The following is a 20,151-nucleotide window of genomic DNA, read 5'->3' as shown; positions in this document are numbered from 1 at the left end:
TATATATATATATATATATATAACATTTATTGTACTTTTCCATTTTCTTTTAATTCGCATTTTTGTTTGGTTATTCTTGTTGATATGTATTTGTGCCTGTAAAACACTAGATATGATTTGGGTTGGGGGAAAAAAACTTGACTGATGCTTCCTATCTAGTTCTGTGGGAACTTTTTCATCCGGGTATTTGATGTCTGTGCATTCTTTGCTCTCATTGGAAACGAGTCAAAATTCTGTGATTTCATTGGTTGTCGCTCCTGTCAGTTTTCAGTGTAGCCAGCACGGTTGCTGGTCGTGGCAGCACGACAGGCAGGCACGTAGAAAGTCTTTTCTTTTTGAATAGGAAGAGCGTTTGTCATTCATTTTCATACGGATTGTTTGGAGTTTTAGTGTCAGCTTCGTAGCATCGAACCTGTTTCTTGATTTGCCTTCAGCCATTTTTGTGTAGCAACGAAAACTTTTCCCGGTGTGCCTCATTCACCTCTTGTTTTCACGTAACGTCTCAGGTAAGAATGTAAACAGTAATACTCATGACGATATCGTTAAATAACTGTAAACGACAGTTTGGCGGCCGGTGTATTCCTAAAGCTGTAAGCTGTTTAATTATTTGTTTTATACGTTTAAAATGAACATAAGACTCTCACCTGAAACAGGTGGCACAGGCACAATACATGTAAGTTAAGTTACCTGTTCAACAAGTTTTACTCCCAGAATTCAGAGCGTTCCCCTATTAAGGGGACACTAGACAGCATATATACAAATTTACATACATTAAATAGTTTAAAATATTTCCAAACACTTGTAAATTCAGAGGTGTGTGTACTGAGGTGAGTCAGTGTTTTGGTTTCTATCAGCAGCTGTTAAAAGGATGTCCAATGTCGACTGAAGAAGAGAATTGGTATTGATCAGTTGGGGGCGCTAGTTCATTTAAAACTTTCCTAAAATTACAAAAGTTTCAAGACATGTTATTCATTGAATGGACCACAATATAACACACTTGACACCCATATATCTAGGATGCAACCTTGAAACCTTTTGAAAAACCATACACGTCCCGGGAGTTTCTGTTTCATGTTTTTATTCTTTTAAAGGTCTTGTGAGTTTTTGCATTTATTGTCACTTGTGGAAGACACACTTATTTAGGCTTATTTAAAGAATTTAGACAAGCCGACACACCCCAGTATTTTGGCACAGAAGCGTCTTGTTTGTTTAAATATATTGCGTACATTAACAGCTTATTGATAGGTTTGTTATACTAAGTGAACAATTAATTTACACTGACTTCTATGTATTCATGTAATTTTTGTTGCCCGTAATTTTGTTCAAATTTTGTTCTCTCAGCATCAGACTCTAATTTTAATATACTCAAATGATAGTCAAACCGTTGACTAATTTGTTTGTCAGTTTCGATAACGGAGCGTTTGCTTGAGAAGTTAAGATCCTTCATATTGTTATGGAGTCTTTCCTTTAAACTGGGATTTTTAGTTTGTTATAGTTAGTTTGTTAGTGACACATTAAGAAAAATTTGCTTTGTTTTCCTCATTAAGGAGACCAGCATGTCACCATGGATTAAGCATATTTGCCTTGTTCTTGTGGCTGCGTTCATGTTGGTCAAGACAACAGAGTCAAAGAAAGATGAAGCACTGTACTGTTCAGGTGAGTTGATCATATAAAGAAAAAGCTTGTAATGCTGTATAAGATGATTGGAGTGAGCTGGTAACAACAACAGCCTTTCCTAGTTGTATTTTTTGTCTCTTTTATTTTCGTTATTTAAACGGTCACTGCCAAGTGTATACATATTTATACTAAGATTATTAAACCGTATATGGAGTAAATGCTAATTTATTTAAAATTAAAGGGATATATGTTCAAGCATCTTTTTCATCAAATTAAAGAACTAAAAATCAAATTAAGCGTTATGTAATCAATCACTTTTGATTGTCTTTTTTTATTTAAATCTAACAACATTTGACTTTTGGTTTGCCAAGTACCAAATTTATTTTATCTTTAAACTGGGATCTAAAAGAAAAATACTTTACATAAACAAACATAAATTAGACTGATTGAATTGGAAGGACAGGTTTGTTTGTAATTATCCTAATTCAACCTGAACAACAATGTTGTTTCATTCAGTTTTACGTTAATCTCACCAACCAAAATATCCTGTTAATGGTTTAAATAGTTTTATGTTTTATGCAGTCAATTATGCTTAATTGTGATTAAATACCTATGCTGCAAAAATATGATTTCTTAGATAAAGTGTACCCTGATTTAGTTTGTTGAATTGGTGCATGTCCTGCATTAGACCACTTTTTTTTAACACATCTTCTGCATGGCGTTTAAAAAATCATCATAATAAGGATAGTGCCGCTGATTTATGTTCTCTTTGAACAAATGTGTTAATATTAGATTAATGTTAGTAGTGCTGTTTATTAAGCGATGTCAGCTGCAGTTTGATATAATCAAAGTACTCGGAATGAGCTTTAAATAATAAATGAATATCTTCAAACAGGGAATGTCAAACCAAGTTCACAAAAAAAATAGTTAAATACAAAATTTTTGATGACAATATTTTTTACTTTATATGAATCTCATTTTGTGGTATAATCACTATATTTTGAATAATTTTTTTTATGAAAGTAAATCACAACAACAACAGAACATTACATTGTTACAGATTGAACAGTATGTCCAGTAGTAAAGACGTGTTTCAGTGTGAATTATAACTTTAGGTTGTAGGTGATGTATATTTTTTTGCCATAACTTCTACATCTTAATTTGCAACTAATGTTTTGTACAAGGTAACTTTCAAAAATTGGATATTTTTCTTTTAAATTAAGTGATTGTAAAGCAAATGTGATTCATTATATGTGACATATGAATGTAAATCATGTGCCTTTTAAAAGGCCAGCATTAAAGCAACATTGACACAATCTATTTCTACTGTTTTGTATGTGAATAGATTTCATCTCTTACTTTTAGAGGATTCCGAAGTTAATTTGTATGGTAAACGTACAGTTTAGATGTATATCCCAGTCTGGTTATAATGCTGTACTAAGATTTTTTAAAAGAGCCATGTTGGTTTATAATATAGAATAAAATGTAGTAATCCAAAATGTTGAAACTTTTTAACTAGTTCTAGGAGCAAATCTTTTTGGAGAGTCAAAGGGTGCAAAGCTTGGCTCAGATAAAGCTTACTTTAAGCTCCGCCCAGGTTTGGCAGTTGCCATGGAAATATAGCAAGCATGACTAAGCGCCAGCAAACTCAAGATTTTACCACAAGCATAGCTAGTGGGTTTTTCCTTCAAAAAAACTACATGCAGTGCATAAAAAGAAACATCTTATTCTAATTAAAATGATTTTAATAAAATGCATGATTAAAAACCTTTCATATTCGCTAACTTTGCAGGTTTGCATCTTGTTTTTTTTTAGCTGTTTTGTGTAAAGTGTATATTTATTTACCCAAATCTTTTTACAATGCATCTAATTTATTTATGCAAAATGACTTGCAGCATATTGTCAAGATAGTTAAGCTTGCACTTTCAAAATAAGTAATTTTTTCCCTTCCTTTTCTAGCCTGCATGGCAATTGCAGATGAAATTAACTATTCCATCAGTCAGACGGATCCAAAAAAGATGATTCATGTTGGTGGATTCAGACTTAAACCTGATGGAAGTCTCACAGACAAAAAGGTATGAGTCTGTGTTAATTTATACAAAATAACTACATTCATCATTACCATTGCATTTACAGTTTATGCAACAAAATTTTAAGATCATAATTTCAGTGCATGCTTTACAACAAGACATGTAAATCTGTTAATGTTTAGGCTCACACTTAAGCCTGATTTAAACTTCTGCGTCAAGTGACCGGCGTAACCCACGTTGCATGCAACGCGCGTAGCTGTGCATTTATACTTCTGCGCGCTGTCTCTGTTGGTCTGCATTAACACTTCCGAAACGCTAGTTGGCAGTGAGGTGTTAATGTTCCTCTGTGTCGAGTTTCTTCGCTGCTTTTTTGCTTTTCCTGAACACTTCTGGGATGTACAAGTGGCTCAAACTCGCTCATTTTGAGGCAGGAACCGGCGGACGTGCAACAACTTTAACTATGAGGTAAACACAAAACAAAACTTTCCATCCGGAGCTCCTTCACGGGACTCCACACTTGTAAACAATTGCTCCATCAGGCTCGCACCATTCGTGCGGCTCTCGGTCCCGCCCAGACTCGTCAGCGCTACCAAGCCGACCAATCACAGAGCTTGCGCTACGCGTCGTTGCGATGTGTAGTTACATTTTTTGAGAGGTGCACGTCAGCGACGGCCACGGCGAAGGGCTACGCGTCAGCAGTCGGCGTTTGACGCAGAAGTATAAATCAGCCTTTAGATGCACAACCTAAATGCTCTAGTATCAAAGCCAGTCGCAATACTGTTTGCAAATACATTTAAAAAAAACAATCGTCTTCTTAATATATTAATATTATAAAGGTATTTTACTTTGAATAGACTTTTATGTTTCCACATGTTTAGTGTGTTTTTTTTTTTTCTTTAAACTTTTTTTATTCTATTGGGCAGACATTGCTGTTTGCTTGTGTAAAATATTAATTCATTAGTCATAAGTTTGACTGTTCAATTGGTGTAAACGGCAGTTGATCCGATTAGCCTCTCTATATTTTGATACATTTTGGCTGTATGTTTTCATTAGGCTGCTTTAAAAAGCACTTTTATAGTAGAAATGCACTGTAACCTTTGTAACCACTGTAACCATTGGCTCGGGGTCGTTTAAAACAGCCAACTGCGGTTTGTCTTGCTCAAGAACACAACCTTAATTGTGATATTATAAAAAAGTTAGCTAGCTTGCCAGCTAGGAGGTAGCTTATATTTTCTGTTGCTGCACAAGTTTTACAGTCTTTATTTCATTTTTACACACCCAATATGTACTATCATGTATCATTATTTTACGATTACACTGGCAAAAGTTGAATTGTAACCATGACAAAAGTTTATATTTACGGTTGTACTCTGTTTTTTTATGTATATAGTTATAAATGAAAAATATTTATATAAAGTTTGTTAATTATAGATATTTATAGAAATTTAAACAAATATTTTATACTATATAGTCATGCATGTATTTATATACACGGTATGCACAAATATATATTGTTTGTAAATATGAGCTTGTTTTTAGATACAAATTTGATTAAGCATTTGACCGGACCGCACTGGTATTTAGTGGGTACTTATCTCTTTAATATTTCCTGCTGTTTTTAAGCTTGTTTTGTTTACTTGAGTAAGGGGAGCCATTTTCACAGTTTCCTTCTCAACAGTGGTGTCAATATGTAAAGGTCAGACCCAATGAACTCTAAGCCCTGACCTCTGGTATCCAGGGACTGTCATTAGGTGCCTGACTCCACTATTGATTAGGGGTTAATCCCCTTTTGATTGTAACTGCTGCCTAATAACAAGTGTTTGTTCACTTCTGACTTTTCCCCTCCTCTTGCAGGCTGTTTCAACTGTGGTAAAATATGTTTTGTTTGACTGTTTGATGGGAAGTGTAGCGCGAGTAACAATCTGCACTAATTGATAATGAGACTTGCATGTTGTTTACATTGTCTGGGTGAAATAATAAACAAGTAAAAGGTCATTACAGGTGTTGTTAAGAAGGAAAAGAACCTTAAAAGCTGTTTTATTCTGCTTCATTGCAGCTGAAACAGGTGATTTATGAAGCACTTAATTATTTGTTTCATGCATCTGTCTTTTTTTCTTTATTTGTCATTTATCAGTTCGTTGAGGTGGAGTCAAGAATCTGGGTTTTAATTGCATGTTATGCTTTAAATTGCAGCTCAATGAGAACTAACATTGATTTTGGCCAAGTTTTTATCTTTCATGGTAAAATAATAGTGAGTTAAACGTAAAGGTGCCTCTATCAATCTTTAAATTTGCTTGTAATTTTTTCCCTTTTCTACAGATCCATAAATAATATGTCTAGCATATTTACTGCTCACATAATAATGACCATGAGTGGTCACAATATCCATGTTCTTCCATCTGCCCACGTTGCTCTTTAGTTTCCAAGTATCCCATATCCTTTCAATAATAAGGAAGCAAGGCAGAAGCAGTGTAGCAGAACTCACTCACTGTTCCCTGAGAGTGGCTTCACTTAAAAATAAATGCTAATTAAAGCTCCCCAAATCCCTCACTGTTTCTCTTTTCATACTTGGCTTGGTTCACTTGCCCAGGAGCTCTAGGTAAACCCCTGCAATGCACCCCATGTTTTTATCAGATTCATGAAAGATAACCGTCAACAGTCATTGTTGAAAGGTCATTTTATGTATAAATAATAATGAAAAAACTCTTGATCTAATCATTTTTTTCTAAGCTATATTCTCTATGCTGTGTTCAAACTTATTTCCTTATTAAAGCACGCAAATAAAGCAGCAAAAATAAAGTACCCTGTGTCCCACTACTACAATGATGCCTGGCTTTCCAATGGGAATTCAGTGAAGGATGGCATCCCTGAGAAGCCTTTTCTCTTTCTGGGCCGCCTGGACTCCCCCTCCCCTCTTTATTCCTACAGAAATTCTTTATTGACAGCTTCTATTCAAACCCTTCAGACTGTTACGGGGAGGAATTTAATTCCCCACCATTTTCAGGATTGCATGATAAGGACTCTGCAGAGGATGCGGCACACAAGCCACCCTCTGCTAGATCCAAAGGAAAGATTTCCTATTGCTTTTGGACTTTTGAGCACAACAGAATCTCTTATTTCTCTTCAATAGTTAACCCAAAGTGGCCTAAAGTTTAATGAGTTGAAGTGTAATTGGCGAAGATCTCGAATACGATAATCCACTTTTTATTCAGAGGATGTCAATACACCCACATTGTTTGCATTTAAAAGTCCTGCTGAACGATATTAAATTTCCTCATCGATAGACAAGCGATCATCTCCTCTGTTCAATGACTTTTATCCACTCATAGTTGATCGAAAATTGTCTTATCTCACAGTCCATCCAAGCGCATTCAGCTTTTTAATTAAAAAGATGGGGGATGTGTGGATAGGTTGCTGTCCTTCCGTGGGACCTTTTATCTTATTTGTGACCAGATGGCAGCGAGCCACGGAAGCCTCTTTATGTCAGCGAGCCTCACAAGAGTGGAGGGGGTAGAGACGCCCTCATAATGTAATCGGTGAGACCGGAAGGGTCCATACTGTGTCTGAAAGGGGACAATGGGGTCAGGGATATATCTACATCGCAAGAAAATCCAGCTCATCTGCAACCTGTCCCTTTCCCAATAACCCCCTTGCCCCCCATCATCCCCACCCTTTGACTGGCCTGACAAGGAAGACTTCCTGCTTTGATCATTGGAGGGTGGAAGAGATGAGCTGCCCAAGAGAACCAAAGGATGGGACTGCACTGTTTACCCTGCACTTGGCTGCTGTTGACAAGTCCCCTCCCCACTGCTTACCCCCCGCTCTCCAGGCTTTTCACTCTCTCCGCCCCCCGTCACCCTTTCCCCTTTCTCCTTCCGGGGGAGGCCAGAGAGGCAGGAGCAGGGTGCACCTTGACCTGTCTAGACACCACAGTGTGTTTTTGTTCTGTTGCCAGGGCAAGGAGATCTACTTTTGCAACTTTGGAGATACAGGTTAAAAGTCAGCGTCGTGGCACAGGGGATGTGTTTAAATGAGAACGGAAGGAAAAGGTCATCAGAGTGACCTCAGTGCCCTGTGTTTTTCTTTCTTTTTTCTTTTTTTTTTTCTTTTTTTTTTTTTTGAGATGGTTGACTTAAACTCAAGTCAACTAGTCTTTCTATAATTTTATTCTAAATTCTTTCTCCGCTAGGTTCCTCTTGCTAGGTCTGAAACTTACTTAACTGAACTGCTGGAAGAAGTTTGCAAAAGCATGAGTGATTATGCTCTGTACGAGAACCCAGACACCAAAGAAAAGAGCTACAAGAGGTTTGCACCAAGAGATAATGATGGCGGGAATTTTCCGGATTTCAAAAATTTTAAGTTTGATGGACCAGAGAGTTCCAGTGCCTTGAAGTTTGCTGTGAGTACCAGCTTTATTTTGTTCAAAATTTTAAATATTTGTTTAGTTTTATGTAAGGATCAAAAGTCCTCTTCTTGGTTCATAGAAGTGTTTTGGAAATGTTTGTTTCCAGTCAGTTTCCATTTTTGTCAGTTTAAAAAAAAAAAAAACATTTAATTTCTTTAACTAAATTTTTAAATATTTAAGAAACATTGTATATATTGCTATGTTGGATTGCTCAGCAATATGTCTTTCTTTTTCTTCAAATGTGGTGGCCCTACAATAATTAAATTATATTTTAAAAATATATATATTTGATAGTTTGCTTTTTCTTGTAATTGTGTTTAATTATTTTCAGATTTTTTTATGTTTTCTTGAATTTATACACTTGGTTTAAGACTATGAAGTGTACAAATTTGAAACCTTATTGTGAATATGAATCAAAAAATTATTTATAATATTTACAATTTTCTATTTTACACACAATGTCCCTGAATTTATAAACCACAGCAAAATGTCTGTAATGTGTCATAAGTTGTCTCTTGAACCATCCAAGATGGCAGACTAACTAGACTAAAGATGGCTGCCCGTTTCTGGGACATGTATTTTTTTTACTGTTGTGAATGATAATTACTTGGTGCTTATTTCCTGTCGGCATGCTCATAGGATGCTAACTAATGTATATTGAAATGTGCACTGCAGTGTGAAAGCATTGTGGAAGAGCTGGAAGATGATATCATCTCTCTCTTCGCCAGTGATTCAGACCATGTGGCAAAGACGTTGTGCAGTGAAGTATCAGGTATTTACGTATGAAAACATCAGGCAAGGATGTTTTTGCAGAAAAAAGTGAACCATAGTGATGACTTGATTTAACCTGTCCATTAAGAAGCTTCCACATTTTCATCTATTCCCCTTTTGTTGTGCTTTTCTGTAAATATAAATAATTTTTTTTATTTATGTGCTTGACTTTTTCTTTGCATAAAAAATTGCTCAGTCATTTTTTATTTATTAATTTTAAACTTGTCTTTAAATCAGATTGGGCTAGATGTTGCTTTTCATTTTAAATTAGGCTTTTCACATGCAGGACCTAAATATCTTGCAGATTGTTTTTATAAAAAAGTACTCAAACATAAGCATGGTGTGTCTTTTCTGAGGAAATTGTGTAAAACTATTTTTCTAGCATTATACAAAATTTAGAAAGCGGTTTAAAGTGTAATTATCTGAAATACCACTATCATTTTCAAGTAACACAAGTAGAATTATACAGATTTATGTTAAATTAGTGCTAAAATGGCACACACACACACACACATGCATACATTATTTAATTAAAATTATTTTAATAGATTCTAAAGAAACGTTTAAAGTTGCACCTGCCAAATTTAGGTACCATAAAGTCAATCAAAGCAATGTATTTCCCTTTTAATATTCCTGTGTCAGGCACAAATATTTTTTAAAAATCTCAGTTCAAAGCTTAGTCATTTTTTATTAAAATTTATTTAATATGATAATTTTAATATAGATTTTTTGTTTGTGTGTGGATTATCAAATGCTAAAGTCTTTTGTCTTGTTTTCTTGACACGTCCAGATCACTGTAAGAGCTCCGTTTTCCAGCACAGTGAACTTTAGCTTCACCGTCGCATCTGCTGGAGAAAACTCAAAAACCTGGACCAAAGTGGAGATCTCAGACATTTTCCTAAAATATGTTTTTGTTTTTGAATTTAATGAAAAATTCTAGTAATTAAAATAATATAAGTTTATCAAATCGTATTACAAATGAACATTTTACCTGTATTGCCTTTATATGCACAGACATGAAAACTGCTGAACAACATTGGTGTTAAGTAGATTTTTATTCCTGTAATTCAATAATTATTTTTAATCTCTGTTTAGTTTGATTTGAAGTTGACGCAACATCAACTGTGATATTACCAGTGTCAATTGTGACTGTTTCACTCTGTGATAAAAGTAAATAAAATCTTTCAAAGAAAGCGTTTTAAGTGTACCATTTGTTTTCATATTGGCTTGTTTATCCCAATTCTGAAGTACTAATGTGAGCAAACAGGCAGGTTAGATACAGCAACAGAAAGCTTTTGGCCCAAATGGTTTCACGGCACAGTCGGCTTGTTTTGTTCTGACGTCCCATGTCTGTCCAAGTCGGGCTTTTGAACATGGCCGCTGGGTGAGCACGATGGCATGCCTTTTCGCACCCTTCCCTCACAGCTCCCTCCATGCAGAACTGCGCATGCGCCACCAGGGCAGCAGCTCAGGGGCAGCTCCTGTTTTGGGAGAGTAAAGGAGCAAGAGACGCCATGATTGCTCAGCTCTGTGAGTTGGTCTAGATATGGGTGTCAGCCAAATCACTCAGGGGGAAAATGACAATACTCACTGCTTCCTCTGATATTGTTGCATTGTTTAACACAAGTCTGCTTTCTGTGCTCAGTGGGAAAATGTTAGGTATGACAGGACCGTGTTTAGGGGTTACATGATGCCTGTTTCCTTTTGGGAAATATAGCACCTGGGCATTTTTTTTAGATAATCACTTGATGTAAATTAATGAGTGATCCCTTTATCCATCCTACAAGCTAAACTGTTGACATTTTTGTCAGGTGTTTCATATAATTATTAATATTATTGTTTTGCATAAATTTGATCTGTAACCCTTGATTTAAAGAATTAAATATTCTAACATACAGTGTCTAGCAGAAATGAGTACACCCCTCACAGATCTCTCTTTTAAATTAATATTTTCTATAAGAAACTTTTAATATTTGTGCATATACAATGCTCAGCAAATTTGAGTACACCTCATTTAGTAAATTAATATTTGTATCCATTTGTCAGTGAATATAGGCAATGTATTTTGGTGTATTTAAACAGAACAGATTTTTAAACATTTTTGTTTAAATAATATTATAGTCACCGAACATATTTAGAAATTGAAAGATAATACAATTAAATTCAAGCAATTTATTGCAAAACAAAAACAACCTACAAAATTTCAACTAAACAAAAAAAGTTTTGCTTCTCTTGATTTTTATTTTTCTCTTTCAATTTGTATTTAATATTTTTCTTTAACATATACATTTGGGTGTACTAGTTTTTGGACCGTATCATAAATAATTTTCTTAGATAAGCTCCAAATTTGGCTTCAATACTGACTAATCTAATGTATATGCACAAATATAATATTTCATAGCTTCCTGTTACAAATATGAATTTAAAGATAGACTTGTGAGGGGTGTACTTGTATATGCTGAGCACTGTACACCACATTATTCAGTATCAATGCCAAAACTATATCAAATCTAACCAAAAAGACACTGAAAAATTGATAAAAATAATACAAATTTTTAAAAGGTGGTATACTCATTTATGAACTATAAATATTTATTATTAGATTTGTTTTTTAGAGATGCATGGATTATTGTTGCTTTTATTGTTGGATATTGAAAAAAAAAACAACAACAAAAAGTACATTTGTAAATAAAACATGGGTTTTCTTAGTAGATTTTTGTTCTTGAAAGTGCTATAAGCCTTTGATGTAACTTGTGAAGTAAAGTGAATTACTGGTTGAAAGATGATAACTTTCACATAATTTTCACAAAAACACACTGAACACGTTTTTGAATTTTATATTTACTTTAATAAGTCAAAGCTGACATTCTATGTGTATAACCTGTCTCAGGAAACTGCTTGTTGTTTTAAAAAGTTGGTTGTGACCTTACAAAGTAGCTTATTTCAATTGTGTTTACCCAGCTTTGTGTATGTGCTTTGAGATTAAGAAAGACAAATCGAGTGTTACCACAGTGCAGTGGACTATGACTTAAAACAAAGGCAAGTGGACAATTATACATCAATTTCCCATGAAAACAAAATGCTTTGGAAGAACTAAAGTGGAGACTCTATATGTGTAGTAAAGCATTTTTTTCTCCTAATCATGTCAACTAGATGATTAACCATTTTGTCAAATTACCAATGTCAGCCAGAATGGTCAAAAACATACACACTTAAAAAATGTAAGTGAAATTTGATCTCTCCCTTAAATTCGCTATAAAGTTCAACTGCTGAGCTGTGGCGTTAACTTGTATTCTAACAAGATTAAAATATATTTGTCCTGGAGATTAGCATACTTAAATCCTTTTTTTGCTTTTTCTGAACTGGCAGTGTGCTTTGATCTGTGTTGCGTGGCAAGAGCCTGGCTTTGGCTTGGCCATCCGAGTGCCAAGTGTGAAATTGGCCTGATGTCATCCCCATTCTTCACCCTCTACATCTTTCACTGCCTTAATTATATTTCCGCCACAAAGCCCCAGCTCTTCATTGCATATTCAAGTTTGACTAGGAAGCATTCAAAAACTATAGATAAATGACTCTGTTGGAATGGGGACAAGATAGGCTTTTTTTGTGATACGCAGACAAGGGAGATCAACACTGTTCTGAAATGTATTTTCTTTTCTAGAGTGACTGGCCTCAGGAACCTCTGCCATTCAGACTTTGGAAAGAACTGTTTAGGCAGAGGATCATTTTGTGTTTGTGTGTTGTTTTCATTTGCAGAGCAGGTCCTATGAGATAACTACAGTGGTTTAAGGGAACAACTATGAATGACAAGATTTTTTTAAGCTGTCCTTATTTCATATTTTGTCTCTCCAGAACTGCATCCAGAACCCGGCAGTATACTTAAATAGCTTTTTCCCTTGGAACTTTTTGATAGACAATTAGATAAAAGAATTGTAGATCAAATATTTTTTAACACTGAAAAGTATGCAAGGGTTACAAAAAAAAGTTTTCACAATTGCACCATAAAAAAAATTGGTTCTGCAAAAAAACTTTCAGTTTACAGCTCTTACATTTTATAGTGCAAAAAACATGTTAACTATCTAAAAAAATATATGTATATATAGTTGAAGTTAGAATTATTAGGGCTCTGTGTTTGTTTTTTTCCCTATTTCTGTTTAAGAATTTTTTTTTTCAACTGTGTATATTTATTATTTATTTAGTTTCTTCATAATTATTATTCATGCTTTCATAAATAATTCTAAATGTCCATTGAACGAAACTTTCTTTTGATTACATAAAGCTTGGGAAACCAAAAGTGCCCCCAACCCACCCAAGTTTTTTATTTAATTTTTTTTATTAATAAAATAAGGTTTGCAAATGGGGTTTTGCAGCGATGTTTTTGAATTTTCTAAAGAACTTTTCAGTGAATAGCTCTTAAAAAACAAGTTTTTTTTTCTGTGAAAACATCTGAAATTATCTGAAGAACATCTTTTTTTCAGTATCAGTCTTAATTGGTCTTCTATTAAGAAGCTCAAGAAGCTTGTTTTATATGGAAATTGGTTGTTTACGTATTTTATTTATTAAAATAAGATGTTCTTCATACTTGCCACAATTAATACATTTTAAAGAAAAAATAAGGAACCTTTTTTATTAAATAAATAATTGTTCATTATTTGCATTGATTATTTAGTAAAGAAACTTTTAAAATTTATGGGACCTTTGAATAACACAAAGGTTAAATAATGGTTCCTAATGATCATTCAAAATGATCCCATGGAGAATGGGATAAATAACCTTACAGTTCATATTACTTATTAATTTTTTATTGTATGTCATCATATTTTATCATTAAATATATAGATAGTATTATATAAACAATCATTTTCCATATACACTCATAAAAAACATTTTCATTGAGAATTTTTTTTTTTTTAATATTCAATCCACATAAATTTGTTAAGTGTTATGTTAATTTAATCAACTTGTGTTGGGACAACATGAATGAATTGTGAAGAACCCTGCATTTTCTTAGTGTATATATGTATATATACATAGGCCTACATATGAAGCTCTGAGGTGTTTTAGGTTCTTCATGGAACCATCCGTTTCAATAAAGAAGACTGGAGAATAAAATATTCTTTACTGGTTCTTCACATTTTTCTGATGTTTTCACACCAATAAAGAATTGGTTCTTTTTAAAGAACCTTTCGCTAGTCTCTTTAACTTTGGAGAACCAAAATAGTGGTTGCTGCATTGCTATTAACAACTTTCTGAGAACGTTTTTGACAGTGGAAAAAGTTTAAAAACGTCTTAAGAGATGGTAACTGAAAAGTTATTTTGGAAACCATTGCTGCAAAAAAAAAAGCTTTCTGACCTTTACTTTTAAAGAGCGGTTGTGGAATGATGATGATGATGATGATGATGATGATTACTATTATTACTGTTAACGTTATTTAAACGAAAAAAAAACAGTTGAATGAATGTTTACTCAAAATGTTTTTAAATGGTTGTGTTACCGTGAAAACCACTTTTTGAAAACTTGGTTTATATGGCGTGTAGTGGAAAGTTTTTTTTAACGTTCTTTCCACCAAAAAAGTGTTCCTTTTTGGGAGCTTTATTTTGTTGATTAAATGGTTGATCCGAATATTTCAAAGAACAATAAGAGATCCCGTGTTTTCTCCATCTCTGATCAAGAACTGGATGTGAGATCTTGGAATCTCCTCAGTCCATTTCATCTTCAATTCGGTGGCAGAAATGCTCCGTTCATGTTTTACGTAAACCATATAATGAGATGCCTTTAAGATCCGTGCTGAATTCGGAGGTGCTGAAATGTAGGCGAAGTGAAACGAGCCACCTGCAGCTGTGACAGGAGGCTTTGACCTTCAACGGGGTCTCCCGCCACAGACTTTATTCAGGAGCCTCACTGCGCGTCTGAGCGGCAACTGCCTTTTTCTTCCCAGTGAAGCTCATCAAGTCAGTGACCGTTGGGCGTTACTTCCACATACAAGCTTGGCAAGAATAGAAATGCAGATGAGATTCTCTGGCATTGAGGAACAGGTCAATGCTGGGAATGGTTCTCAGAGATAGCTCGCCTTTTGTGAGAGACCTTTTCAGTAATACGACTTTTCAAGAAATGTTTTCATGGCGTCAGGTAAAACTTAAGTTACATTAGGCCTATGTGTAAAGTTTCATCCATATACACACTGGCTAGATGATAGTTTACAAAGTAGATTATTTTAATTTCAGTAAGTTTTCACAGTAGGCTAGCTAGGCTAATTATTTGCACCAAATTATGCAACAGTTTACTTTTACGCTTTATAATTTATTATAGGCTATACATAGGCTGTCATTCTACAGGTCATCATAAAAAAATGTCTCATTCAAATAGATGCAGCTAAACCAAAACATTAACAGTTTTAAAGTCTATGCTTTAATGTGACTTTACGGGATTGTGAAATTACTCTTAGCAGTATTTGGTCTCCCCCAAGTGTTGACAGTTGGACTAGAATTGGCTTTAGACAATATATTGCTGCTTGTTTCATATGTTTAAATTAAATCCAATTAAGAAACAGAAATTTGTCCGCAAACATCTGTCTTTATAAATAATGATTGAGTTTCCCTAATGAAGTTAAACGTTTTTAATTGCTACTTCTCTTCTTTATTGCTTCTCTTCTTTGTTGCCACGTCTTGCGTTATCTGAATACCTCTAAAAGTTTGAAAGTCATACACAAAATGTGTTAAATAATACGATTTTTTTGTTTGACTGTACATCTTTCTGAAATTTTTATTTTGATAAGTTTTCGGTGATATTTTTTATAGAACATTGTACTAAAAACAATTTAACACAGAGTTGTTTTAAAGTAAATAATTTGGTTTTCAAAAAGTGCAGAGCGTTTTAAAAAAAAGATCATGGCTTATCACTTTTTTCATGTCTGCCTACATTTAGTAAGTCACACTGAAAAGTAGCCTACATGTGTAAAATTAGCTTTTTGCCCTAATGCAATAAGCTACTTGCCACTGACTTGTTCAGACATTTTGGCTATTTAAAAAAATCTCTGAAATGAGATATATCTGTATATCTGAAAAAAAAAACTGTTTTGTGATATATTTTCATTAGAATTTTTCTTACACTGGCATGTGGGAACTCGTGGGACGATTTTATAACTTCTTGCCCACCCCGCCACTCCATCCCAAATCTGTTTAGATGTACAATTTTGCATTTGTGAAGGATGCTTCTTTGTTTTCAATATTTGTTATGTTTACTTTCACTAGGTTTTTTTAAACGGTAGTAATAATAACAAAAATCATACAAAAATGCTCAAACATTTCCTGCTGATTAATAATAATAACAATAGTTATTATTATTTTCGATCTTCATTGCTTTAGCGTAACTTTAAAATTTCAAGGTATATTATTCATAAAACCTTTTTATATAATATCAGTTTAATAGATTAATATAACATGGATGTTTTGCCATGTAACGAAATGTCTTTTGAATAACTTTCCGGATAGCTGTTTTGAAAAAGTTGATAACTTTTATTGTACACTCCCAGCTAAATTCAACAGACAACAAAGTCAAGTACTTGCATTAGTGTGGTTTTGAGTTTTACTGACTCGTATGCATTCAGATGTTGATCTTTTTCCTGAAAATGTGAGATGTGAGGTAAACCATCCTTGCCAGACAATAGACCATAAATATAAAATAAACTGAATTCTTTAATGTGGAATATGTTGATAATGTTGTCTTTTTAAATACCATGTCTCTGTAACTCAAGTCAATTAAGTAAAACATTCATCCAGTAATAAAATTATGCAAACAAACAAACATCTATCAGATAAAACATTTTTACCATTTATTTTAAATCACAGTCGCCTGAATGCAGCAGGAAAAATCTTTGGACTTCAGCATGGATTAAACACGTTCACGTGTGGCTCAACGTCAAGTGTGTATCAAATCGCTCCTTTTTTTTCTTTTTTTTTTAAATAAAGAAGCGTCCTTTTCCTCGCGCAATAAATCTGAAGTTTCAGTCAGTGCACAGCAGTGATGCTAATTAAAAAAAAGTTGTACACCACCCTACACAAAGTATATATACATATAATATTGCAAAATCACATCTCATACATAGTTTTCATCCGTTTAATGCTGGTATTTTGTACACTGGCCCTTGTTTAGAATTATTGCATTTAAGATGTCCTGTCCTCCGTGTTAATCACTGTCTGATTTGTCGTCCTTTGTTACTGTGGCGTGATTGTAAAGTCCCTGTGCCATCAGGTGCACGGCAAGTGTGTTTTTGTTCCCCGTTGCTTTTTTGATCTTTGCCCTTTTGTTTTGAAACCAGATTTTGATTTGAGACTCGTTCAGGCCGAGTTCCTGGGCCAACGCTTGTCTCCTTTGCTCCGTCAGGTAACGATTATTCTGGAATTCATTCTTGAGTCTCTGTAGTTGCTCCGCTGTGAATGCTGTTCTCGGACGCTTGTCTTCCTTGGTTGGGGTTTTCTTCTTTGGTTTGCGTGATCTTGGTCCTGTATTTCAGAATATAATAATAATGAAAGTCATGAGGTTTTGATCGTGCCTTAAAATGTGCACATAAATTAGTTAGTAGGCTATTATTAATAATAGTTGCCCAGTATTAAAAGTAGCCTACTACAACAATAATAAATGATAAGCTACTGTGTAATGTTAAGTAGCTGTTTAAAGTTAATCAATGATTCTTTCAGATCGTATGTTTCAATAAGTATGCTCTAGTTTTGGCTATAGAATGGTGTAGTGGTGGGGGTGGGGGTAACTGCCAGAAAGGGAGGGGTGAAAGGCTTTCCCCTCTCTCTGTTACCATAGGAACTACATTTATATAAGAACGTTTTAGGAATATATATATTTATATATAAACTTACTCAAAGAGTTGCGCCTCTCCTTTAGGGCAAGTGGCTTGCCCATTATATGTTCTATTTTTAGTTAATTCTTGGGTCCTCCAATGCACCCAAAGGTTCCGCGTGGCATGAATTCTGACAATAGATTGATGAGCTCTTGCTAGCACCCTGTTTTTACATGTTTGAATTAGCTTTAGCAGTTATATTTATCATATCATATTTTATATGATGATAAAATAAAAATATTTCAGTATCGAACAATCGAAAAATGCATTAAATTGACTTTTAGGGGGTTATGGGGTACATCTTTTACGATTATATAACCTGTCCAAATATTCACCTCCTAGCTAAGTATAGTACATTTCATTTAGTAAAAAAATAATAATAACTTTTACAGGCTTGCCTGGTAGAAATGTTAAGATTTGATCGCCGAAGTTTTGTACAAGAAGCTATAGCCTAAATAAATCCGAAGTTTAGACGTGACAAAAACTTGCCTTGTCACTTTTTGGAAGGCCGTTTTATGCGCTATTTGAACTTCATTCGAAATTTGATAATCAGAAATTATTTTTTTTTTATTATAATATTCTCCAAAATTGCAAGACTTTTTTTCTATCATTTGCCGCTTAAAGCAAAAAGAATTGTGTTTGTTTCAGAAGCTAGCTTTGGAGAGATCAGATTTAGCATTTAGCTTTCGTCGTGCGTCCAACTCCATTGTCAAAAATATGCTAATTAAATATCAACAAAGACATTGAAGTAACAATGGCGCAAAAATCCGTTTCTTTTTGAAAATAAAGGCCAAAAATATTATAATTACCAAACATAGCATTTTAGTATCTCAGCATTTCTCCCTTTTATTTAGCATCCTAGTTAAAGTAACGAAGAGCCACATTGTACCATATGAAACTAAGTGTTTTTAGTTATTTTTTACTCATTAAGGCGACGCAAGTAAAACAAAAAATAACCATCATGATTCCAATATAAACTGGTGGAAAAACACTAGTAGAAATGAATAAGCCTAACAAAAATACATGTAGTCAACAGCAGCAGATAGGTTATTTAAATATATTTTTCAAAGTTTTTAATTATTACATTACAAATAATAATTAAAATATTTTTCATTATTTAAATACTCCTAACAAGAATGTTTTGCTCTTGGCGGGGCCGATTTACATTCTTGAAGAACATTTGCTCTTCGTTTTCTTGCCCCTTTTTTTCGACTTAAACATAGTAATGGGCCTAATTTGAGCTTTTTTATCTGTTCACTTTCAAACTAAAATGCGTGCCCTTTTATTACAAATCATAGTCTATTTGAGAGTGTGTATACATATACATGTATAACAAAAAAATAATAATAATATTAATTCTTACCTGATGAAGGTCTGTCTGAATATCTTGTGCAATATACCCAAGCCGGCCAAAGCATTGGCTGTTTCGCCTGCGCAGCGCTACTTTGTGAGCAGTCCGAATCGGAACTTAAACACTGATCTCCAGTCTCTGCACGGGATTTCAGAGATTCGTCCGTGCTAATATCAGTTTTTTTAGATGCGTTTACAGCGCGAGGGCTCGAGGTTCCTTCCCCCGATACTGGAGCTACCTGCCCTGATCCGGGAGCCGATGGACAGCGGTTCTCTCTTTCAACTATGATAATTTCGTCGCGTCTGCTTCCTTCTTTCCTGCGACCAAAGTCTGGTCTTAAAATATTGTCGATGTAAAAGTTGGTGATTCTGTGAGGGAGTACGTTTCCAGGAGCCTGCAACAGGGGAAGAATAGCCCTATTGGACTCGTCGCCCGAATCCTGGCGCTCCACATCTCTGTTGCTATGATCATTTTCTTCCATAGTGAAACTCTCCAAATGTTCTTTTTAACCCCTTTCGCTCTCTTGCACACAAGTATGTTTGTGTTCCAGTTTTAGTAGTATATTTTCCTTATTTCTGAGTTTCTCTGCAAAAAGAAACGAACGGGAAAAAGAACAAATTCCTTTTTTCAGTTTTTTTGTCGGGTAAATGCGACGAAACCGTCTTGTGCGCGTAAAAATAAAAACATAGTTTTATAAATTAATTCCACATTGTGCCTCTTGTAATTGTCTTTATATCTACTTTGGAACATACAGGGAAATGTAATCTATTCAGAATCAAAGCAGTAGACCTGCTCTAGTAAATAAGGAAACGCAAACTGGCTCCAGAATACTTTCACTACGGATTTTTGTTCTTATTTTTAATACGAGTCCCCCGGGTGACGTAGCAGTCCGGTATCCTAGACACGTGCCTTTGACCAATAAATGGAGCGAAATTTTATCACATGACCCAGTGACTCTCAAGTAAATGACAGCACCCAACCTCGCCTTATTCTCAATGCTTAAAGCGATAGTACACCTCAGAAGTGTTCAGCATCCCAATATTTTGCGTTTTCAAAATATGAACTTTTAAACTGAGCAACGATTTATTTAACAATCGTTTGGTTATTTGTCTGTGTAATCGCTTT

At 34.4% G+C, this 20,151-nt stretch overlaps 3 protein-coding genes across 5 annotated transcripts in view; 1 reads left to right on the top strand and 2 right to left on the bottom strand.

Annotated features, from left to right (window-relative positions):
- Positions 1–3,164, bottom strand: part of rbm33b (RNA binding motif protein 33b) — a 54,712-nt gene extending 51,548 nt beyond the window's left edge. For all 3 annotated transcript variants that reach the window (XM_073926665.1, XM_073926720.1, XM_073926745.1), the window contains exon 1: positions 2,977–3,164. The gene's annotated coding sequence lies outside the window, so the exon portion shown is untranslated. The remainder of the gene's footprint in view (positions 1–2,976) is intronic.
- cnpy1 (canopy FGF signaling regulator 1) lies at positions 229–10,012 on the top strand. Its single transcript, NM_001039497.2, has 6 exons — positions 229–506; positions 1,548–1,656; positions 3,577–3,692; positions 7,837–8,046; positions 8,728–8,824; positions 9,614–10,012. Exons 2-6 carry the CDS (start codon positions 1,557–1,559, stop codon positions 9,652–9,654), a joined length of 564 nt encoding a protein of 187 aa, NP_001034586.1. The 5' UTR covers positions 229–506; positions 1,548–1,556; the 3' UTR covers positions 9,655–10,012.
- Positions 10,013–16,317: 6,305 nt separating this feature from the next.
- Positions 16,318–19,839, bottom strand: en2b (engrailed homeobox 2b). The gene is given in 2 exon segments (NM_131040.1): positions 16,318–17,325; positions 19,039–19,839. Coding segments are annotated over 2 exon segments (786 nt in total). The 5' UTR covers positions 19,508–19,839; the 3' UTR covers positions 16,318–17,008.
- Positions 19,840–20,151: the final 312 nt, after the last annotated feature.

This window comes from Danio rerio, chromosome 2, assembly GCF_049306965.1.
Source record: "Danio rerio strain Tuebingen ecotype United States chromosome 2, GRCz12tu, whole genome shotgun sequence".
Lineage (NCBI taxonomy): Eukaryota > Metazoa > Chordata > Actinopteri > Cypriniformes > Danionidae > Danio > Danio rerio.
Note: the sequence above shows the minus strand (reverse complement) of the source record. Positions and strands in the feature narration are given on the sequence as shown.